The sequence below is a fragment of the Sinocyclocheilus anshuiensis genome, unplaced genomic scaffold, assembly GCF_001515605.1.
Source record: "Sinocyclocheilus anshuiensis isolate Anshui unplaced genomic scaffold, SAMN03320099.WGS_v1.1 scaffold573, whole genome shotgun sequence".
NCBI lineage: Eukaryota > Metazoa > Chordata > Actinopteri > Cypriniformes > Cyprinidae > Sinocyclocheilus > Sinocyclocheilus anshuiensis.
The window spans coordinates 35,632-54,086 of record NW_015539851.1 but is presented as its reverse complement, the minus strand read 5'-3'; the positions used below and the strand labels follow the sequence as shown (position 1 = coordinate 54,086).

General features: G+C 37.3%; 1 protein-coding gene across 1 annotated transcript in view; it reads right to left on the bottom strand.

The window, feature by feature from the left end:
- Positions 1–8,406, bottom strand: part of itga2b (integrin, alpha 2b) — a 16,816-nt gene extending 8,410 nt beyond the window's left edge. Inside the window, exons 1-14 of the mRNA XM_016480931.1 lie at positions 8,179–8,406; positions 7,365–7,495; positions 7,144–7,241; positions 5,867–6,026; positions 5,662–5,711; positions 5,396–5,441; positions 5,048–5,170; positions 4,892–4,936; positions 4,723–4,766; positions 4,543–4,605; positions 3,464–3,516; positions 3,152–3,363; positions 1,729–1,914; positions 756–801 (exon numbers count right to left, since the gene is read on the bottom strand). Of these exons, the coding sequence (XP_016336417.1) occupies positions 756–801; positions 1,729–1,914; positions 3,152–3,363; positions 3,464–3,516; positions 4,543–4,605; positions 4,723–4,766; positions 4,892–4,936; positions 5,048–5,170; positions 5,396–5,441; positions 5,662–5,711; positions 5,867–6,026; positions 7,144–7,241; positions 7,365–7,495; positions 8,179–8,357 (1,436 nt within the window). The 5' untranslated portion in view covers positions 8,358–8,406. The remainder of the gene's footprint in view (positions 1–755; positions 802–1,728; positions 1,915–3,151; positions 3,364–3,463; positions 3,517–4,542; positions 4,606–4,722; positions 4,767–4,891; positions 4,937–5,047; positions 5,171–5,395; positions 5,442–5,661; positions 5,712–5,866; positions 6,027–7,143; positions 7,242–7,364; positions 7,496–8,178) is intronic.
- Positions 8,407–18,455: the final 10,049 nt, after the last annotated feature.

Here is an 18,455-nt window from a genome sequence, read left to right as displayed (position 1 = left end):
GTAAATTTCCTACTGTAAATATATCAAAACTTAATTTTTGATTAGTAATATGCATTGCTAAAGACTTCATTTGGACTATTTTAAATGCGATTTTCTCAATATTTAGATTTTTTTGCAGCTTCAGATTCCAGATTTCCAAATAGTTGTATCTCGACCAAATATTGTCCTATCCTAGCAAACCATACATCAATGGAAAGCTTATTTATTAAGCTTAGCTCAATTTAAAAAAAATTGACCCTTATGACTTTTTTTTTTTTTTTTTTTTTGTGGTCCAGGGTATATAGACGTTATACAATGTCCAGGGTATATAGACGTTATACAAGTGTGCATATAATTTTATGGTGCATTTGGTATGGTATATGGCACATATGGATTTTTTTATGGTAATATTAATGAATGAATTAATCAATACATATTATTATTACATAAATACATCATTAGTTGTATTTTTATGAATATATTAATTATTGTTCATGTTTTATTTATTTATTTGATTAATTAATTATACTTTATTTGATCTTTATAAGAGATTTCACAGTTTGACTTTTTTTCCCCTTCATATGATACAGTAATTTTGGTACTGTGTTGGGTCACCACTTGATGTCCAATGCAAAATCCAGGTCCTGAATTAAAAACCAGTTGAGAACCTCTGGTTTAGACCAATATACTGAAAATTATGAAGTGTATATGGCCATATGATTACAATAAAGCATTTAGGGGGTTTTGCAGTCATTTGGATTATTTTAAACTGGTACCTGTATGTTGCCACTTTGCTCGCACCCCAAGCGCCAATAATGAGATCTAAAGGGGGAAAACCAAAGAATATTATATGCCTTGAAATCCAGAATGGCTCTACCAGTGAAATCAAAGTGAGTAAAAGAGGGATTGAGGTACATGACAGTCATGTTAAACTGGAGGAAAGGAAGTGTGGGGACTACTTTGTCTGGCAGAAGTGACCTAAGAGATCAGCCACCACAGGCAGAGAGTGAGATAAAGAGTGCCAAGAGTCCCTCTCAAGAGCTTGAGGTGCTGTGTGTCAAAAAGCATTGCCATGTCCACACTGGACCCCAGTGTCAGAGCCTGTTTCCATTTATATCTGTACTAAGGGCTGTGGCACTGACTAAAGCATTCCTGTCTCATGGTGACTCTCTTGTGCTGCCCAGACAGCCCTTCGCTCCTCCCAAGGGATTGTGGGAAAAGGCTCTTAGTGGAGATTGTTCACAACAGACATTCAAACTTTGAAGACAATCTCTAAAGCTTAGGTTGGCTCTACCATTCGGTTATTTGTGGGTTTTGTACTCTAAGCATGACTCATAGGTGGCTTTATAGGGTTGTTGGGAAGGTTATGATGTATTTTGATGCAGTGACCCAGCTGAGGTTTACTGGTCAGATTTTAATGGAAGGTAATGGGAGGAGCACAGTGGTCCCAGGGTTCTGGTGAAAAGAGCTAGCATTTGCTGACATTGGTTGGAGACAAAATGAAAAAATGTAACAAAATAAAACATTTGGGTTTTCAATTTAAAGGGATAGTTCACCCCAAAAATGTAATCTCATTTCATCCTCCAAATGTCCAATGGAGATCCATACAATGAAAGTTTCACCATACTTTTATTATGGCTTTATGTATTTTATGTATCTCATTGTATTGTTGATTTTTCCTCTTTTCAGTTCTAGAGAAGAAATAAAGCATGACTGCTTTCCAGTATTTTTAAGTAATATATCACATACCTGGATATCCATTATCATCAACATCTGTCACTCCTCTCATGCTGAAACCAAACATCGGAGGATCTTTGAGGGTCTTAAACGGGCTCTCAATGACCTGAACATACTGGTTGGTCAAGCCATCACTCTGACCCAGGTAAATAAACACTTGACCTCCTTCACCAGAGCCAGGTGCACCAACAGCCACATCTGAGGATAAATTAATAATAAATTAAAATAATAAAATATAAAAATAATAAATAATAATAAAAAAGTATATAGTTTCTTCAGCCAGTAAAGTAAAGAAGAGTATACATTACCTCATAATTAACAGTAAAAGTTTGTATTTAGCATGAGAATGCATTTTCTTTCATAGTAAAATATTGGTAAAATGGTGTTATTATACACTATTCAAACTTTTGATATTAGTATGAGTTTTGAAATTAATACTTTTGTTCACCAAAATTCGTCAAAAGTGACTGTAAAGACAATTAAAAAAAATAAATGTAAATATGTCTTTACAGTTTTATAATAAAAAATGTATCACAATTTCTACAAAAATATTAGGCTGCATGACTGATTTCAACACTGATAATAATCAGCAATTTTTCTTGAGCATCAAATCAGCATATTAGAATGATTTCTGAATGATCATGTGACACTGAAGACTGGAGTAATGATGCTGGAAATTCAGCTTTGATCGCAGGAATACATTACATTTTAAAATATATTCAAATATAGAAAACAGACACTTTAAAATGTAATAATACTTCACAATATTACTGTTTTTGATTTATTTTTAATTGAATAAATACAGACATGGTGAGCCTTTTTTGTTCAAATATTTGAACAGTAAAGTAGTTATTACATTATATTTGTATAGTATCTAAAAACGTATGCTTACTTTTCCATCCCATGATATCTAAAACATTGTCATTATACTTTTATGATAACGAACAGAATTTATTTATTTTTTGTACAGTTTAATCTCTTTTAAACTTTAGGATAAGCACTAGAACTCCACATGAATCTGAATTATATTGTAACAGCCGAAGAACGCCTGACCCATTTAGGTCAAATCACTTTCAGATGCTGCTTTCATAACTGAGAAAAATGAGACTGCTTGAGCTCCAGCTGTTTTTAAGAGACAAGGTTCATTTGCTTGTAACTAGAAAAAATTAAGATTCTGGTGCTGAATGTAATTTTGTATAACAGCAACCGCAATGCCTAATGCAAAAGACTTTACAACCTGTAAAGATCAATGCTTGGGCCTACTGCCTGATATTTCTTCAGATTTGTCTTGTGTCTTCATTAAAAGCATTTGGTTGTTCATTTTGTTCTTGTACTTATACACAGATGGGTTGTGCTCAGAAGTATCTATGAAAATATTGAACTGCATGCTATTTTCACTGCAAATCCTGCTCTGTAAAGTCAGATAAGTCCTTACCATTAAAGCCATCATGGTCGATGTCTCCCAAAGGGGCTATAGCACTGCCAAAACGCCCATAGCCATATATCCCTGTCAGGATCTGGTTGGGTCTGGAGGAGAAGGAGAAGCCCTGTCTTTGCAGGTAAACATAGACTTGTCCCACTTCTCGAAATTTCTGAGTGGATAACTGCTCCATAAAAAGAGGTGCTCCAATCAGGATGTCGTCACACCTGATGGCCACAGAGAGGATACAATTCATCTCATAAAAACATTTAATCAATTCTCATGAACAACCAGAAAGAGAAACTGGTCTCTGCAGGAAGGATTTACCCATCTCTGTTGATGTCTGTTACTGCCACAGAATGTCCAAAATAAGATGCTATCTACAGAAAAACAGACAAAAAGTATCATTACTGCATTAAAAAAAAAAGTAACATACACTACCATTCAAATAATTGGGATCGGTAGGATTTTTTCATGTTTCTGAAGACTTATGCTCACAAAGTCTGCAATTATTTGATCAAAAATATGGTAAAACAGTAATATTATGAAAAGAGTATTACTATTCAAAATAACTGTTTTCTATTATAATACGTTTTAAAATGTAATTTATTCCTGTGATGCAAAGCTGAATTTTCAGCAGTCATTAATCCAGTCTTTAGTGTCACATGATACTTCAAAAATCATAATACGACGATTTGGTTCTCAAGAACATTTCTTATTATTATGAAACTGCTAAAGTCCTGCTGGAAAAGGAAATCAGCATCTCCATAAAGTTTGTTAGCAGATGGAAGCATAAAGTGCTCTAAAATCTTCCGGTAGACGCCCACGTTGACTTTGGACTTGATAAAACACAATAGACCAACACCAGCAGACGTCACAGCTCCCCAAATCATCACTGACTTCGGAAACTTCACACTGGACTTCAGGCAGCTTGGATTCTGTGCCTCTCCAGGAGTCAATGATTGTCTTCAGGACCATTGCCAAGTCAGCAGTCTTCCCCATTATAGTAGTTTCAAAGAACAAGAGATACCCAGAATTTATACTGTAGGGATGGTCATTTAATGAAACTCATATTCTAATATTTTGAGATGGATGTGGATGGATTGTGGATTTGTGACTTTCATGAGCTGTAAGCTCTAATCATCAAAATAAAATAAAATAAACCTTTGAAATGTTTTACTTTACATGTAATGAATCTAGAATATATGAAAGTTTCACTTTTTGAAATGTTACAAAAAATAACTTTTTCACAATATTCAAATTTTTTGAGATGCACCTGTATATATAAAAAAATCACTGACCCCAAACTTTTAAACAGTACTGTAATAGCTTAACAATAATAGACTATTGAGAACAAATTAAACAGAATTTTAACATATCCAGTATTACAAATCAAATCAAATAACCTGGATGCCACTAATCGCCTTCATGATTTCCAGGGGCACAGTTGCTCCATTTATTATTTGAACCTAAAAACAAGCACAGTACAACAAATTACCCCGATCAATTCCATAATCAATTGTGTAACTGTACAAGAGGATAATTGAAGTGCATAATCATCCATGTAACAGTGTAAGAGTGCTTACAGAGCCTGCGGTGTGCAAATCGTTTGGGACGCCAACAACATAATCTGCAATCATCGTCAAATAAAGGTGAGAAAACAGTGCAGATAAGAGCTGCAGATGAAACTCATGCTGCATTTTTTAAATTGAATACATGAAAAAATTAAAATGGCGGGTTATTTATGCTTATCACCTGTGACGCTGTCTTTATTAAAATGCCCAGCAGCAACAGAGTATCCTATGATGCAGAACAATGACAAAACCTCACTGGATGATTTCATCATCATACTTATTATACAGAAAAGAGATAACTTAGTCTCAGTTTCTAATGTCAGACATCACATCTTACCCAGATACAGGTCGTAGTCGTCAGGTCTTTGTGGAGTTTTGGTCTCACCGCTCACTGAGTGAATGGGAGAGAATGCACTGCCACTACTCATGATGTTAGCAAGAGATGCAGTGATGATCTGACCTGAAGTAAAGAGAAAAGATGCGTGACAGTGCCGCTGTAGTCACAGCACACTTCACAAAGTCATATAAACCCCACTGAAAGTGCTCTGTCAATTCGCATTTAAAACAAAAAGTCTTTTCAAATATTTGAATCACTGTAGTAAAATCAACCTGGCTCTAGACTAAAGGGAATATTCTTTGTAAAATTGCCTCCTCTACATGCTGTAGCTTTTCTAACATACTTTACCTTGAAAATAATAGCCTCCTGGTGCACCAAGTATCACTCTGCCATTCTGTCACAGCCATCGTTTTTAAATACAGGAAAAAAAAAGAGATGTTATACCATTTAATAAACATTTTTATAGTATCGTATGTACTGCATATAATGGCATTGTATGGGAAGGAATTCATTCATTCATTCGTTCTGACACCTCATACAGGTGTATGGATATGCAAATACATTCAAATAGCTATTCAGATTATTCCACTGTCATTAAAAGAGAAGCAAGGAACCTCTGTGATATCTGTGGTAAATCCAGCCTCACAGTAACGCCTGTCAGGATCTGCACATAGGGATTGGGCCATTATTGGTCAGAGTGCTTGAAACATTAAACACTGAAGAATAATCACACAGTATGTATAATGCATATTTATAAACAGAACTGTATTCATAGAGGCTATGTTACTGAATAGGACAGCAGTAAATACAGCATCTTACAGCCACTGGCATAAATCCCCTCTACGTAAAGTTCCCTGCAGGGGGCGTAGTTTGCCACCTCTCCTGTTTGCATGTCCAAAAGCTTGCAGTTCCCAACAGGTGTATTCATGGCTTCCTCCTTTTCCATAAGCACGTTCCAGTGGAACATAGGAGCACAGGCCTGCCGAACAGGAAATACGTAATATATATCAACCAGAGGCATTTTATAAATTGAAAACTTTTATTCTAAAAACCTATTGGAATTTCCATAGGCTTGTAAATGCTAATTCCCGGGTTTTAAGACTAGATACTAAATACATAATATATTATATAATTATACTAAATACATAATATGTTAGGCCTATATAATTTTTCTATTGTGTTTTTAAACAATGTTGTAGTATCCACAAAGCTACAAGTTAATCAAATCACGCTAATAAACAGACTCTTGTGAAAGTTAAATTGCAAACATGAGGACCTTTTTCTTCAACGCGGAAGTAAGCCTATGGGTGAGACTTCCGGTCCATTAGCCGCTAGGTAAATAACGAGGAGAACAACAACCTGCAGTAAACGGTAAAACTCTTTGCATTACAAACCAGTGTGTTCATAATTAAGATAATACATTACAATAATATGATAAGACACACCAACTTTCAATATCAAGCAGCAAAACGAACTGTTTTGTTCAGCTAATAATAGCTGGACGGAGTGGACGCAGATGAGACCGGAAGCCAGACCCATATAATTTACAAATGGCCGCGCCCATTTTTACGTAGTTCTGGGTTTTTTAGCTCACTTGCTGTACTCCTTGTCATATAGCAGCTTTTAGGCATTGTTCTGTTTTTTGTTATAAGTCAGAAATGACAATGAGGCAGCTTCCTGCAATAGAAAGTCAATGGAGAGCGTTGGATTGTTTCCCCCCCGGTGTGGGCGTGGCCTAAATGCGCTCTGTCTTTATAGAAGCCATTCGCAACCATTCGTTATGGGACAGTACGTCTACAGTAAAAAACGTAAGTACTTCATTTATTTACCACTTCATCGTAGATTCAGTAATTAAAAAATGTTAGGCTGCTGTTTTGTTTAAAACAACTTAAAGCTGAAAGTGCTTAAAGCGACAAAATACTAAAACAAACCTGAAATGCTGACACAAATTCTATAAAACATCCCTGAATAATTAGCACACCACATAATCAGACTACTTATGGCAAACAAAATTATTTGCGTCCTTGGCTGAAAAAACATGGTTAAATCAACAATAACTCATTTGTGAGGGCTGTTTGTGAACTGTAGTAACTCACCAAGATGTAGTTTTTGTAGGTTCGAACCGAAGCACCTAACCACTGGTTGGACTTGTGAGCCATTAGGAGCATTTGAACTAATGTGATGTTTTCATCACCTTTGAAACACGGAGAGAGAGAAAAACGCAGTAGAATGTACCTGTATATGACCATTTTTTTCTTTGTGATATCAAATATTACATAATGCATATTTGTATAGCCCACTGCAGGATGCTACTCACCTTTTTGGTCAAAGTTTAAAGTTTGACACGATTCTCCACTTGATGCCCAAGGACACATGAAGACAGAGCCGCCACGAGAGACCCCAGGCTGACTGGTGTTTGCTCTGGGTGCTCCAACCACCACACTTGTACTGCATACAGTGTAATATACAGGTTAGTGTTGTGTACTTTGGAGTGATAAAAGAATGCACATGAGTGATGCATGTTCATAATTTATACAGTATATTCACAAGCACACATAACAGTTAAAAGGTTTGGGTTAATTTTTAAAAAAAAAATAATTAATACTTTTATTTAAGAAGGATTAATTAAATTGATAAAAATTGACAGTAACAACATTTACTATGTTAGACAAGATTTTTTTTTCCAATAAATGTTGTTATTTTAAGCTTTCTACTCAAAAGAAAAAAAAAAAGTTTAAGCAGCATAACTGTTTTCATGATAATGATAACAAATGTACCGTGAGCACCAAATCAGCATATCAGAATGATTTCTGAAGGATCTGCACATTTAAGACTGGAGTAATGGCTGTAGAAAATTCAACAATTTGTAATAATTTCACAATGTTACAGTCTTGCTGTATTTTTGATCTAATAAATGTAGCCTTGTTGAGCATGAGAGACTTCTTTTAAAAACATTTTAAACTCTTACGATCCCCAAACTTTAATGGTACTCTACAATAGTTCAATGAGGTTATAATTAGTGTGGGTAATTGTAGCATCAGTACAACATGTTTGGGTGAAGGTTTTAATAGATTCTGTAGCAGTCAACCAACTAATCAATATGCAGAGATGTGGACACCACCACCACTCACCTTTTGCTGCTTGACTGATAAAAGTCTACTGAGAAACCAAAGTAGCTGTCCTCAGGGCCAGAGAAGACCGTGTAGTTGTTTAGATCCAGGTTAAAGCCACTGATGTGATTCGAATAAATGAGTATGGACAAAAACACATTAAAAAAAAACCACAGACTGACTTTCAGCCTCTGCTCCATTTTCTCTGAAATGCTTGTTATAGTCGCCCAAAGCCGTTCTGCACAATTCTCTCTGCCACTAGGAAGAAGGTAATGTTGTTCTGTTCCTTTGGGAGAGCTCGGTACCACTTGTTATACTAATCTGTGGTTATTGAAGTTAACATGACACTTGTGGGTATGTTTCCGATGGGCTTCCTTCAGATAAAATAAGGAACATGTCATGGGTTTCCTTGATGTTCGGTGAGCATTTTGTGACATTTATTATTTGGAATTTGCTGGTTTAAAGTAACTGCAGTTAAATTTGTTATTAGATGCCAGAATAGGAACACCCAACTACACTTACAACATTCAGTACATCCACATTATAGTAGAGAAACCAAAAATACTAATATTACTAATTTACCAGAAAAGTACTAAGAGTTGAATAGCTCAAAATAGACAAAAAGGGAGGAGCAGTTTAGCAGAGAAGTGACAGAAATGTGTAAGCAGAGGCCACACTCAGGAAGTCTCACCCTAAGAGATTATGCACTTCCAACAAATATAGCTACTCATCTAAAAAACGCAAAATCGTTATTACATTTTTCAGTTTCCCTTTTAGATTTGTTGCAGATTTGGGTCTGAGTGCACCCTGAAGCAATTCAGCTGCTCTTTAAGTATGAAAAATTGACCTGCTGTTCAACATGCCTTCCAATAAATGTATAAGCTGTTTATCTGGCTCTGGAGAATGTCTTTCCTACTCTGTTTATTGCATCCTACCCCTGGGGGACATACAGATATATGTTTGGGTATTTTGCAAATGTGACTTTATTTCTGTGCTTTTTTTCATGTAAAATGAGAAAAAAAAAACTTTTTTTTGTCAAGTGTCATTGTTCTTTTTTATTCACTGCAACAAACAAGACTAATTAACTATATTTATATAAAATATAATATGTACCATATATATTTAGAGAGAGAGAAATAATTAACATTAATCATCCTCAAGAGCTGCTCCTCAAGAGCTGCTAAATCACATTTTGCAACATCACTATCGAATTGAATTGAATCAACACTGAACTGACTTGAGCTGAATAACAACATTACTGCCTATTGTAGAACTACTGAGTTGAACTCATTTCAAATTGATGAACTTCACACTGTTATTGATCTGAACTGAACCAACAATAAACTGACTTGAGCTAAATAATCACACTATTGTCTTTTAGATCTGCTTTGTCACAATCTGTATTGTATAAATCACTTTAGAAATAATGGTGACTTGACATGAAAGGTCATTACTTTCAAAGGGGTGCATGAATACGCAATATGTATTCTCTTATTGTTTGTTTAAAGTCATATGCATTTCTATTAAGTCCCAAAACCCAAGACAATCTGTTTACAATAAAATGAGAAGTGTTAAATAGTTACGAGCCCAGAGTGAATTTCAGCTCATTTTCTGACATTGGCAACATTCTATGCTGCATTGAATTTATTTGACAAAACTACACAAAGTTAATAAAGATAAGAGGCATAAAGATAAGAACAAAAACAAAACAACACAATAGCAGTTAAACTTATAAAAAAGGAAGTTTATTTTAGATGAACACACAGATGCAAAAAAAAAAAACAGAGTGCTTGGCTGTAGGTCCATGTGTCGCGCCACCGGAGCGAGATCCTGAGTACATGGATTCACGAGGATCTGAGCTCAGAAATACATATCTGCAATCCACCAAACTCTGTCAGTAATAGATGGTCTTCTAAACAAATTGGACAATCAATCAGTGATGCTCTAAAATATTGCATGGAGATACAATGACTTTATTTGAATGACTATGCTTCCATATGGTTTTCAGGGCCTCTGGACTGCTTGGAAAGATCTTTCAGGAGTGTCTCTTTACATTCTGTCACCCAGTCTCCAAGGCAGCTCCAACGAGGATGGAGAACCAGGTCATGCAGTAGCCAGGCAAGGAGAGAGCCAGCACAAGGCCCCACCCAATACACCTGCATGAGGCCAGGTGAAACATCAGCATAAACCTTTATATTCATAAAATTATTAAATAAAGTTACGCACTAAGTACAAGTCATTTTGCGAGTAAGTTTGTTCATGCAAAATGAATACATTCGAGTAATTTATAAAATAATAATTTAGTATTAATATATAATAATTATATACTGTGTGTGTGTATATATATATATATTTTTATTTTTTTTTTGATCTAATAAATGTAGCCTTGTTGAGCATGAGAGACTTCTTTTAAAAACATTTTAAACTCTTACGATCCCCAAACTTTAATGGTACTCTACAATAGTTCAATGAGGTTATAATTAGTGTGGGTAATTGTAGCATCAGTACAACATGTTTGGGTGAAGGTTTTAATAGATTCTGTAGCAGTCAACCAACTAATCAATATGCAGAGATGTGGACACCACCACCACTCACCTTTTGCTGCTTGACTGATAAAAGTCTACTGAGAAACCAAAGTAGCTGTCCTCAGGGCCAGAGAAGACCGTGTAGTTGTTTAGATCCAGGTTAAAGCCACTGATGTGATTCGAATAAATGAGTATGGACAAAAACACATAAAAAAAAAACCACAGACTGACTTTCAGCCTCTGCTCCATTTTCTCTGAAATGCTTGTTATAGTCGCCCAAAGCCGTTCTGCACAATTCTCTCTGCCACTAGGAAGAAGGTAATGTTGTTCTGTTCCTTTGGGAGAGCTCGGTACCACTTGTTATACTAATCTGTGGTTATTGAAGTTAACATGACACTTGTGGGTATGTTTCCGATGGGCTTCCTTCAGATAAAATAAGGAACATGTCATGGGTTTCCTTGATGTTCGGTGAGCATTTTGTGACATTTATTATTTGGAATTTGCTGGTTTAAAGTAACTGCAGTTAAATTTGTTATTAGATGCCAGAATAGGAACACCCAACTACACTTACAACATTCAGTACATCCACATTATAGTAGAGAAACCAAAAATACTAATATTACTAATTTACCAGAAAAGTACTAAGAGTTGAATAGCTCAAAATAGACAAAAAGGGAGGAGCAGTTTAGCAGAGAAGTGACAGAAATGTGTAAGCAGAGGCCACACTCAGGAAGTCTCACCCTAAGAGATTATGCACTTCCAACAAATATAGCTACTCATCTAAAAAACGCAAAATCGTTATTACATTTTTCAGTTTCCCTTTTAGATTTGTTGCAGATTTGGGTCTGAGTGCACCCTGAAGCAATTCAGCTGCTCTTTAAGTATGAAAAATTGACCTGCTGTTCAACATGCCTTCCAATAAATGTATAAGCTGTTTATCTGGCTCTGGAGAATGTCTTTCCTACTCTGTTTATTGCATCCTACCCCTGGGGGACATACAGATATATGTTTGGGTATTTTGCAAATGTGACTTTATTTCTGTGCTTTTTTTCATGTAAAATGAGAAAAAAAAAACTTTTTTTTGTCAAGTGTCATTGTTCTTTTTTATTCACTGCAACAAACAAGACTAATTAACTATATTTATATAAAATATAATATGTACCATATATATTTAGAGAGAGAGAAATAATTAACATTAATCATCCTCAAGAGCTGCTCCTCAAGAGCTGCTAAATCACATTTTGCAACATCACTATCGAATTGAATTGAATCAACACTGAACTGACTTGAGCTGAATAACAACATTACTGCCTATTGTAGAACTACTGAGTTGAACTCATTTCAAATTGATGAACTTCACACTGTTATTGATCTGAACTGAACCAACAATAAACTGACTTGAGCTAAATAATCACACTATTGTCTTTTAGATCTGCTTTGTCACAATCTGTATTGTATAAATCACTTTAGAAATAATGGTGACTTGACATGAAAGGTCATTACTTTCAAAGGGGTGCATGAATACGCAATATGTATTCTCTTATTGTTTGTTTAAAGTCATATGCATTTCTATTAAGTCCCAAAACCCAAGACAATCTGTTTACAATAAAATGAGAAGTGTTAAATAGTTACGAGCCCAGAGTGAATTTCAGCTCATTTTCTGACATTGGCAACATTCTATGCTGCATTGAATTTATTTGACAAAACTACACAAAGTTAATAAAGATAAGAGGCATAAAGATAAGAACAAAAACAAAACAACACAATAGCAGTTAAACTTATAAAAAAGGAAGTTTATTTTAGATGAACACACAGATGCAAAAAAAAAAAACAGAGTGCTTGGCTGTAGGTCCATGTGTCGCGCCACCGGAGCGAGATCCTGAGTACATGGATTCACGAGGATCTGAGCTCAGAAATACATATCTGCAATCCACCAAACTCTGTCAGTAATAGATGGTCTTCTAAACAAATTGGACAATCAATCAGTGATGCTCTAAAATATTGCATGGAGATACAATGACTTTATTTGAATGACTATGCTTCCATATGGTTTTCAGGGCCTCTGGACTGCTTGGAAAGATCTTTCAGGAGTGTCTCTTTACATTCTGTCACCCAGTCTCCAAGGCAGCTCCAACGAGGATGGAGAACCAGGTCATGCAGTAGCCAGGCAAGGAGAGAGCCAGCACAAGGCCCCACCCAATACACCTGCATGAGGCCAGGTGAAACATCAGCATAAACCTTTATATTCATAAAATTATTAAATAAAGTTACGCACTAAGTACAAGTCATTTTGCGAGTAAGTTTGTTCATGCAAAATGAATACATTCGAGTAATTTATAAAATAATAATTTAGTATTAATATATAATAATTATATACTGTGTGTGTGTATATATATATATATTTTTTTATTTTTTTATTTTTTATTTTTCCTACCGCATGAGGTTTGTTTACTCACCCAGTGATTGTGGAAGTTCATAGTTAGCACAGCTGGACCAAATGACCTGGCAGGATTCATTCCACAGCCTGTGAAGCCAATCTGCAGACCAAACACCACAGGGCAACTATGGGTCTCCTCCATATTCAAACTTCTTTTCAAATCTCTTCCTATTTATTTGTGGCAAACAAGCAGTTAATTTATGTTTAATAAAAAATGCAGCAAATGTCTACCAGAAATGTTCAGCCGTTAATGGACTTGAATTACATTTCAGACAGAGAAAATAGACTTTAATGAATTAATATGAACTAAATATTATATGTAATATTATATAACTAAGTATTGACTAAATTTAAAGAACATTTTCATCAAAAGACAAAAATTAGTGTGTAAAAATACCACCACTTAACCCTACAAAATCCATGAACCAGTGAGCATTCAGTTCACTTCAATGTTTGCATAATGAACAATTGTATTCATATCTTTAAATAAAGTCCAAAGAAATCTCATCAGCCATCCTTACTGCAACAAGATGACCAAGGGTGACAGACAGGCCGATGACGGCAGGGCCCATGGAGGAAAACGCTGATTTGGGATGAGTGGCAGCCTGGACACACAGCACTAGCTGGAATGTAACAGCCATCTCCACTAACAGAGCCTGATACAGATATACCCCCGGGGCCACCTGAAGGAGGGGAGTGGAGTTTTATCTGTTATTGTTGGACACTATCTGTCTTTTCCGACTGCCTCTATCTCTTTACCCCATTCACTCCAATTACCTGGCAAACTATTTTTTCTTCCCTTCTCTCTCTCTTACTTTCTATCTCCCTCCATCCATCCATGCCCATCTTACTGTTTCCTCAATTTCTCTGACACACGCAGAGCACATTTGCCATCAAATTTATATTTTTCTTGCGCATTCTTATTTTGACACTCTCCTACTGTTTCCTTCTTCTTAGTGATTTACAGACCTGCTCCTTCCCTAGACTCCTTTCTTGTTTTTTGATTTTTCAAAGATTAGCTGTTTCTTTCTATTGTATTTGAATGTTCAATCTTTCTACCACAATGCCTCTGTATTTCTGTTTACTATTAAAAACTTTTTGACAGATCTGTATTGTACTAAAAAGAACATAAAAAGGAGAAAACAGGATAAAATGCAGTGTTCCACTTTGACAGGTGCACTAGGATGTCATGTCATGCTGAGCAAGAATAATACAGAATATAACATGGTTTCTTACATTTCTACCCTTACAATCCAATTTCTACATTATGCATTTTGTTAACTAACAACCATCAAAATTACAAGGAGAATTGGCTAATTGGAGAATGAAAAGTATAACACTCTGCATGTCACAATGAAATTAAGAATAATTTGCAAGAAATCATTAAATTACATTGTGGAATAAATGAGAATGGCTTAATCGCTTGGTAATTACCTAGCGTTAACGTAATAATGGTGAATAAAAGCCTTGATTTTATTGAGCAAGCACATTAACTATAGACACAGAAATGTTTTTGATACATTTAAATGGTCTCTTTTAAATAAGATTTCCATAGATCTCGAGAGAAATCAAATACATTCAAATCATTAAACTACATTTAATTTTGATCCTGACAAAGTTGGCCACACTGATCACAGATAACAAAACACAGATATGAGAGGATCCAGACCACAGAGGATACAAAACACAGAGATCAAAAGATCCACAGAACAGATCAGAAAATCCAGAGCACAGAAATCAGAAGTGAAGAGCTCAGACATATGATAGAGAAATCTGCCGATCCCGAACAAAGTCATCAGAAGATACAGTAATCAGATGATCCAGAACACAGATATTCCTGGAGGTACCCCAACACTTCACATTTTGGATGTCTCCCTAATCTGACCCATCCATTTCAAGTCTTGGAATCTATACTAATGTACCTATGAGTTGATCAGGTGTATTTGATTAGGAAGGGTTTGATTGGGTGGCTCCAAGAACAGGGTGTGGGAACATTGATGTAGAGAAGAGATCAGAAGATCCAGAACACAGATATCAGAATACACAGAGCATAGATATCAGATTAATATTAGGGAATCTTATAAACCAGGGGTTTTCAGCTCTGGCCCTCAAGGTCCAGTTTAGCTCCAACCCTCATCAACCACACCTGAACAAGCTAAACAACATCTTCAGGATTACTATAAAGTTACAGTCAGGTAAGTTTGATCAAGGTTGGCGCTAAACTCGGTGGGAAAGTGAACCTTGAGGGCCAAAGTTGAGAACCCCTGTTATAGACAGATTAAGAGAAACCTGTAGAAGCCAACACATCTCACCTCATTAACCCCCAGGTTGCTCTTTAGGGCAGTCGGCATGATGCCTAACAGGAGAGCACATGCACTGAGGGCACCAAGCAGTTGGGATCCCACCAAGAGGACAGCCCGCCAGGGGCTTACCCTCAAGCCTGCAACCAAAGCTAGGGTAACCACCGGGTTGAGGTGCACCTCACCCAGGCAGACAGAGGCCAGGGTTAGAGATACTCCGAAAGCCAAAGAAACATGCAGTGGGTCGGGCGAGCATGCCAAAGAAGAGTCCAGCGTCGGTAGGGGTTCATCTGTGATGGAGTCCCACGACAGAGGCCCTGCATGTGGCCACAGCAAGACAGAAGAGAGGCCGATGAAGAGGAAAAGAACAGTTCCCAAAAACTCACAGAATATGTCACGTAAAAACAAGCCAGACCATACGTCCCTTAGGATCAAGCTGAATGTGGACAAGGGTTTCATGGTGCTTCTTCTTCAGCTCGTCTTCTCTGTTCGTACTGCACCTTGTAACCTAGATCTCCTGTAGCAATGAATTTTGAATTAGCAGTCTTGATTCTAAATCAGATCTAGAAGAGACATTAACATCATGTGCTCCAAATCCAGCCACGCCATTCTTATATTTGGCCATTAGCATGTGACCCTGTGACGTCTTTAAATGGATCCCTCAGCTTTCACCCTGCCTTCTTTTGTCCGCTGGCCTGATCTTTCCTGAACACTGTCACAGAAAAGGCTTGCAATTTCATCAGGTGTTAAGTGAAGAACCAAAAAGAACCAGGCGCTGCTTTCAGACTCTCTCTGTATGCTAAACGTCTCCTTTCCAGCACGATTGGATTTCCTTATCAAAAACCAGCAGTCCTCCCTCTGCCACACTGATCACAGATAACAAAACACAGATATGAGAGGATCCAGACCACAGAGGATACAAAACACAGAGATCAAAAGATCCACAGAACAGATCAGAAAATCCAGAGCACAGAAATCAGAAGTGAAGAGCTCAGACATATGATAGAGAAATCTGCCGATCCCGAACAAAGTCATCAGAAGATACAGTAATCAGATGATCCAGAACACAGATATTCCTGGAGGTACCCCAACACTTCACATTTTGGATGTCTCCCTAATCTGACCCATCCATTTCAAGTCTTGGAATCTATACTAATGTACCTATGAGTTGATCAGGTGTATTTGATTAGGAAGGGTTTGATTGGGTGGCTCCAAGAACAGGGTGTGGGAACATTGATGTAGAGAAGAGATCAGAAGATCCAGAACACAGATATCAGAATACACAGAGCATAGATATCAGATTAATATTAGGGAATCTTATAAACCAGGGGTTTTCAGCTCTGGCCCTCAAGGTCCAGTTTAGCTCCAACCCTCATCAACCACACCTGAACAAGCTAAACAACATCTTCAGGATTACTATAAAGTTACAGTCAGGTAAGTTTGATCAAGGTTGGCGCTAAACTCGGTGGGAAAGTGAACCTTGAGGGCCAAAGTTGAGAACCCCTGTTATAGACAGATTAAGAGAAACCTGTAGAAGCCAACACATCTCACCTCATTAACCCCCAGGTTGCTCTTTAGGGCAGTCGGCATGATGCCTAACAGGAGAGCACATGCACTGAGGGCACCAAGCAGTTGGGATCCCACCAAGAGGACAGCCCGCCAGGGGCTTACCCTCAAGCCTGCAACCAAAGCTAGGGTAACCACCGGGTTGAGGTGCACCTCACCCAGGCAGACAGAGGCCAGGGTTAGAGATACTCCGAAAGCCAAAGAAACATGCAGTGGGTCGGGCGAGCATGCCAAAGAAGAGTCCAGCGTCGGTAGGGGTTCATCTGTGATGGAGTCCCACGACAGAGGCCCTGCATGTGGCCACAGCAAGACAGAAGAGAGGCCGATGAAGAGGAAAAGAACAGTTCCCAAAAACTCACAGAATATGTCACGTAAAAACAAGCCAGACCATACGTCCCTTAGGATCAAGCTGAATGTGGACAAGGGTTTCATGGTGCTTCTTCTTCAGCTCGTCTTCTCTGTTCGTACTGCACCTTGTAACCTAGATCTCCTGTAGCAATGAATTTTGAATTAGCAGTCTTGATTCTAAATCAGATCTAGAAGAGACATTAACATCATGTGCTCCAAATCCAGCCACGCCATTCTTATATTTGGCCATTAGCATGTGACCCTGTGACGTCTTTAAATGGATCCCTCAGCTTTCACCCTGCCTTCTTTTGTCCGCTGGCCTGATCTTTCCTGAACACTGTCACAGAAAAGGCTTGCAATTTCATCAGGTGTTAAGTGAAGAACCAAAAAGAACCAGGCGCTGCTTTCAGACTCTCTCTGTATGCTAAACGTCTCCTTTCCAGCACGATTGGATTTCCTTATCAAAAACCAGCAGTCCTCCCTCTGGGGTTTCACCTGCCAGAGGGGCTAAGCTTGAGGGTCGGACTTGATTCAGGCGCTTTATCGAAAAGGCTCTCATGTATTCCTCTGAGGTAGTCATGACTGAAAGGGATTAAGACGTGTCAAATATCCAACGTTTCACTAAGTACCCAGCAAGTGTTAAGACGAAGAAAGATTAGATCTTAGTAGGCAATAAAAATCAGAGAGGAGCCAAGGCATAATGTGAAGATAGTAAAGAATACAGCAAAGAAAGCAGACTTTTGTGCTTTCATTCTGGGCTGACCAAACCCAAATACACACACAACTCAATTTCAACCCACAAATTTAAGTAAATATGAGTGTTGTTCTAAAACGTTGTCCATGTCTATATCTGCTTATGCCTTTAAGCGGCAAGTCAAGTAGCTCAAAGTGACTGAGAAAAAAGAGTGGAAAAGAAAACTCTTGTGATAACATGGCCGACCCCAACAATGGGTGCACAGTTTGAGACTGAGCTTCTGTGACATTCTATAGAGGTCATAGTATGAATGTAGGTCTAATCAGGATAAGGTTGATATGAGTGAAACATGACTAGGAACTATAAGGTTTCCTTTTTAGGGGAAAAGATAAGTCTTCCGTAGTTGACAAGGATTTTGATGGAAGGAC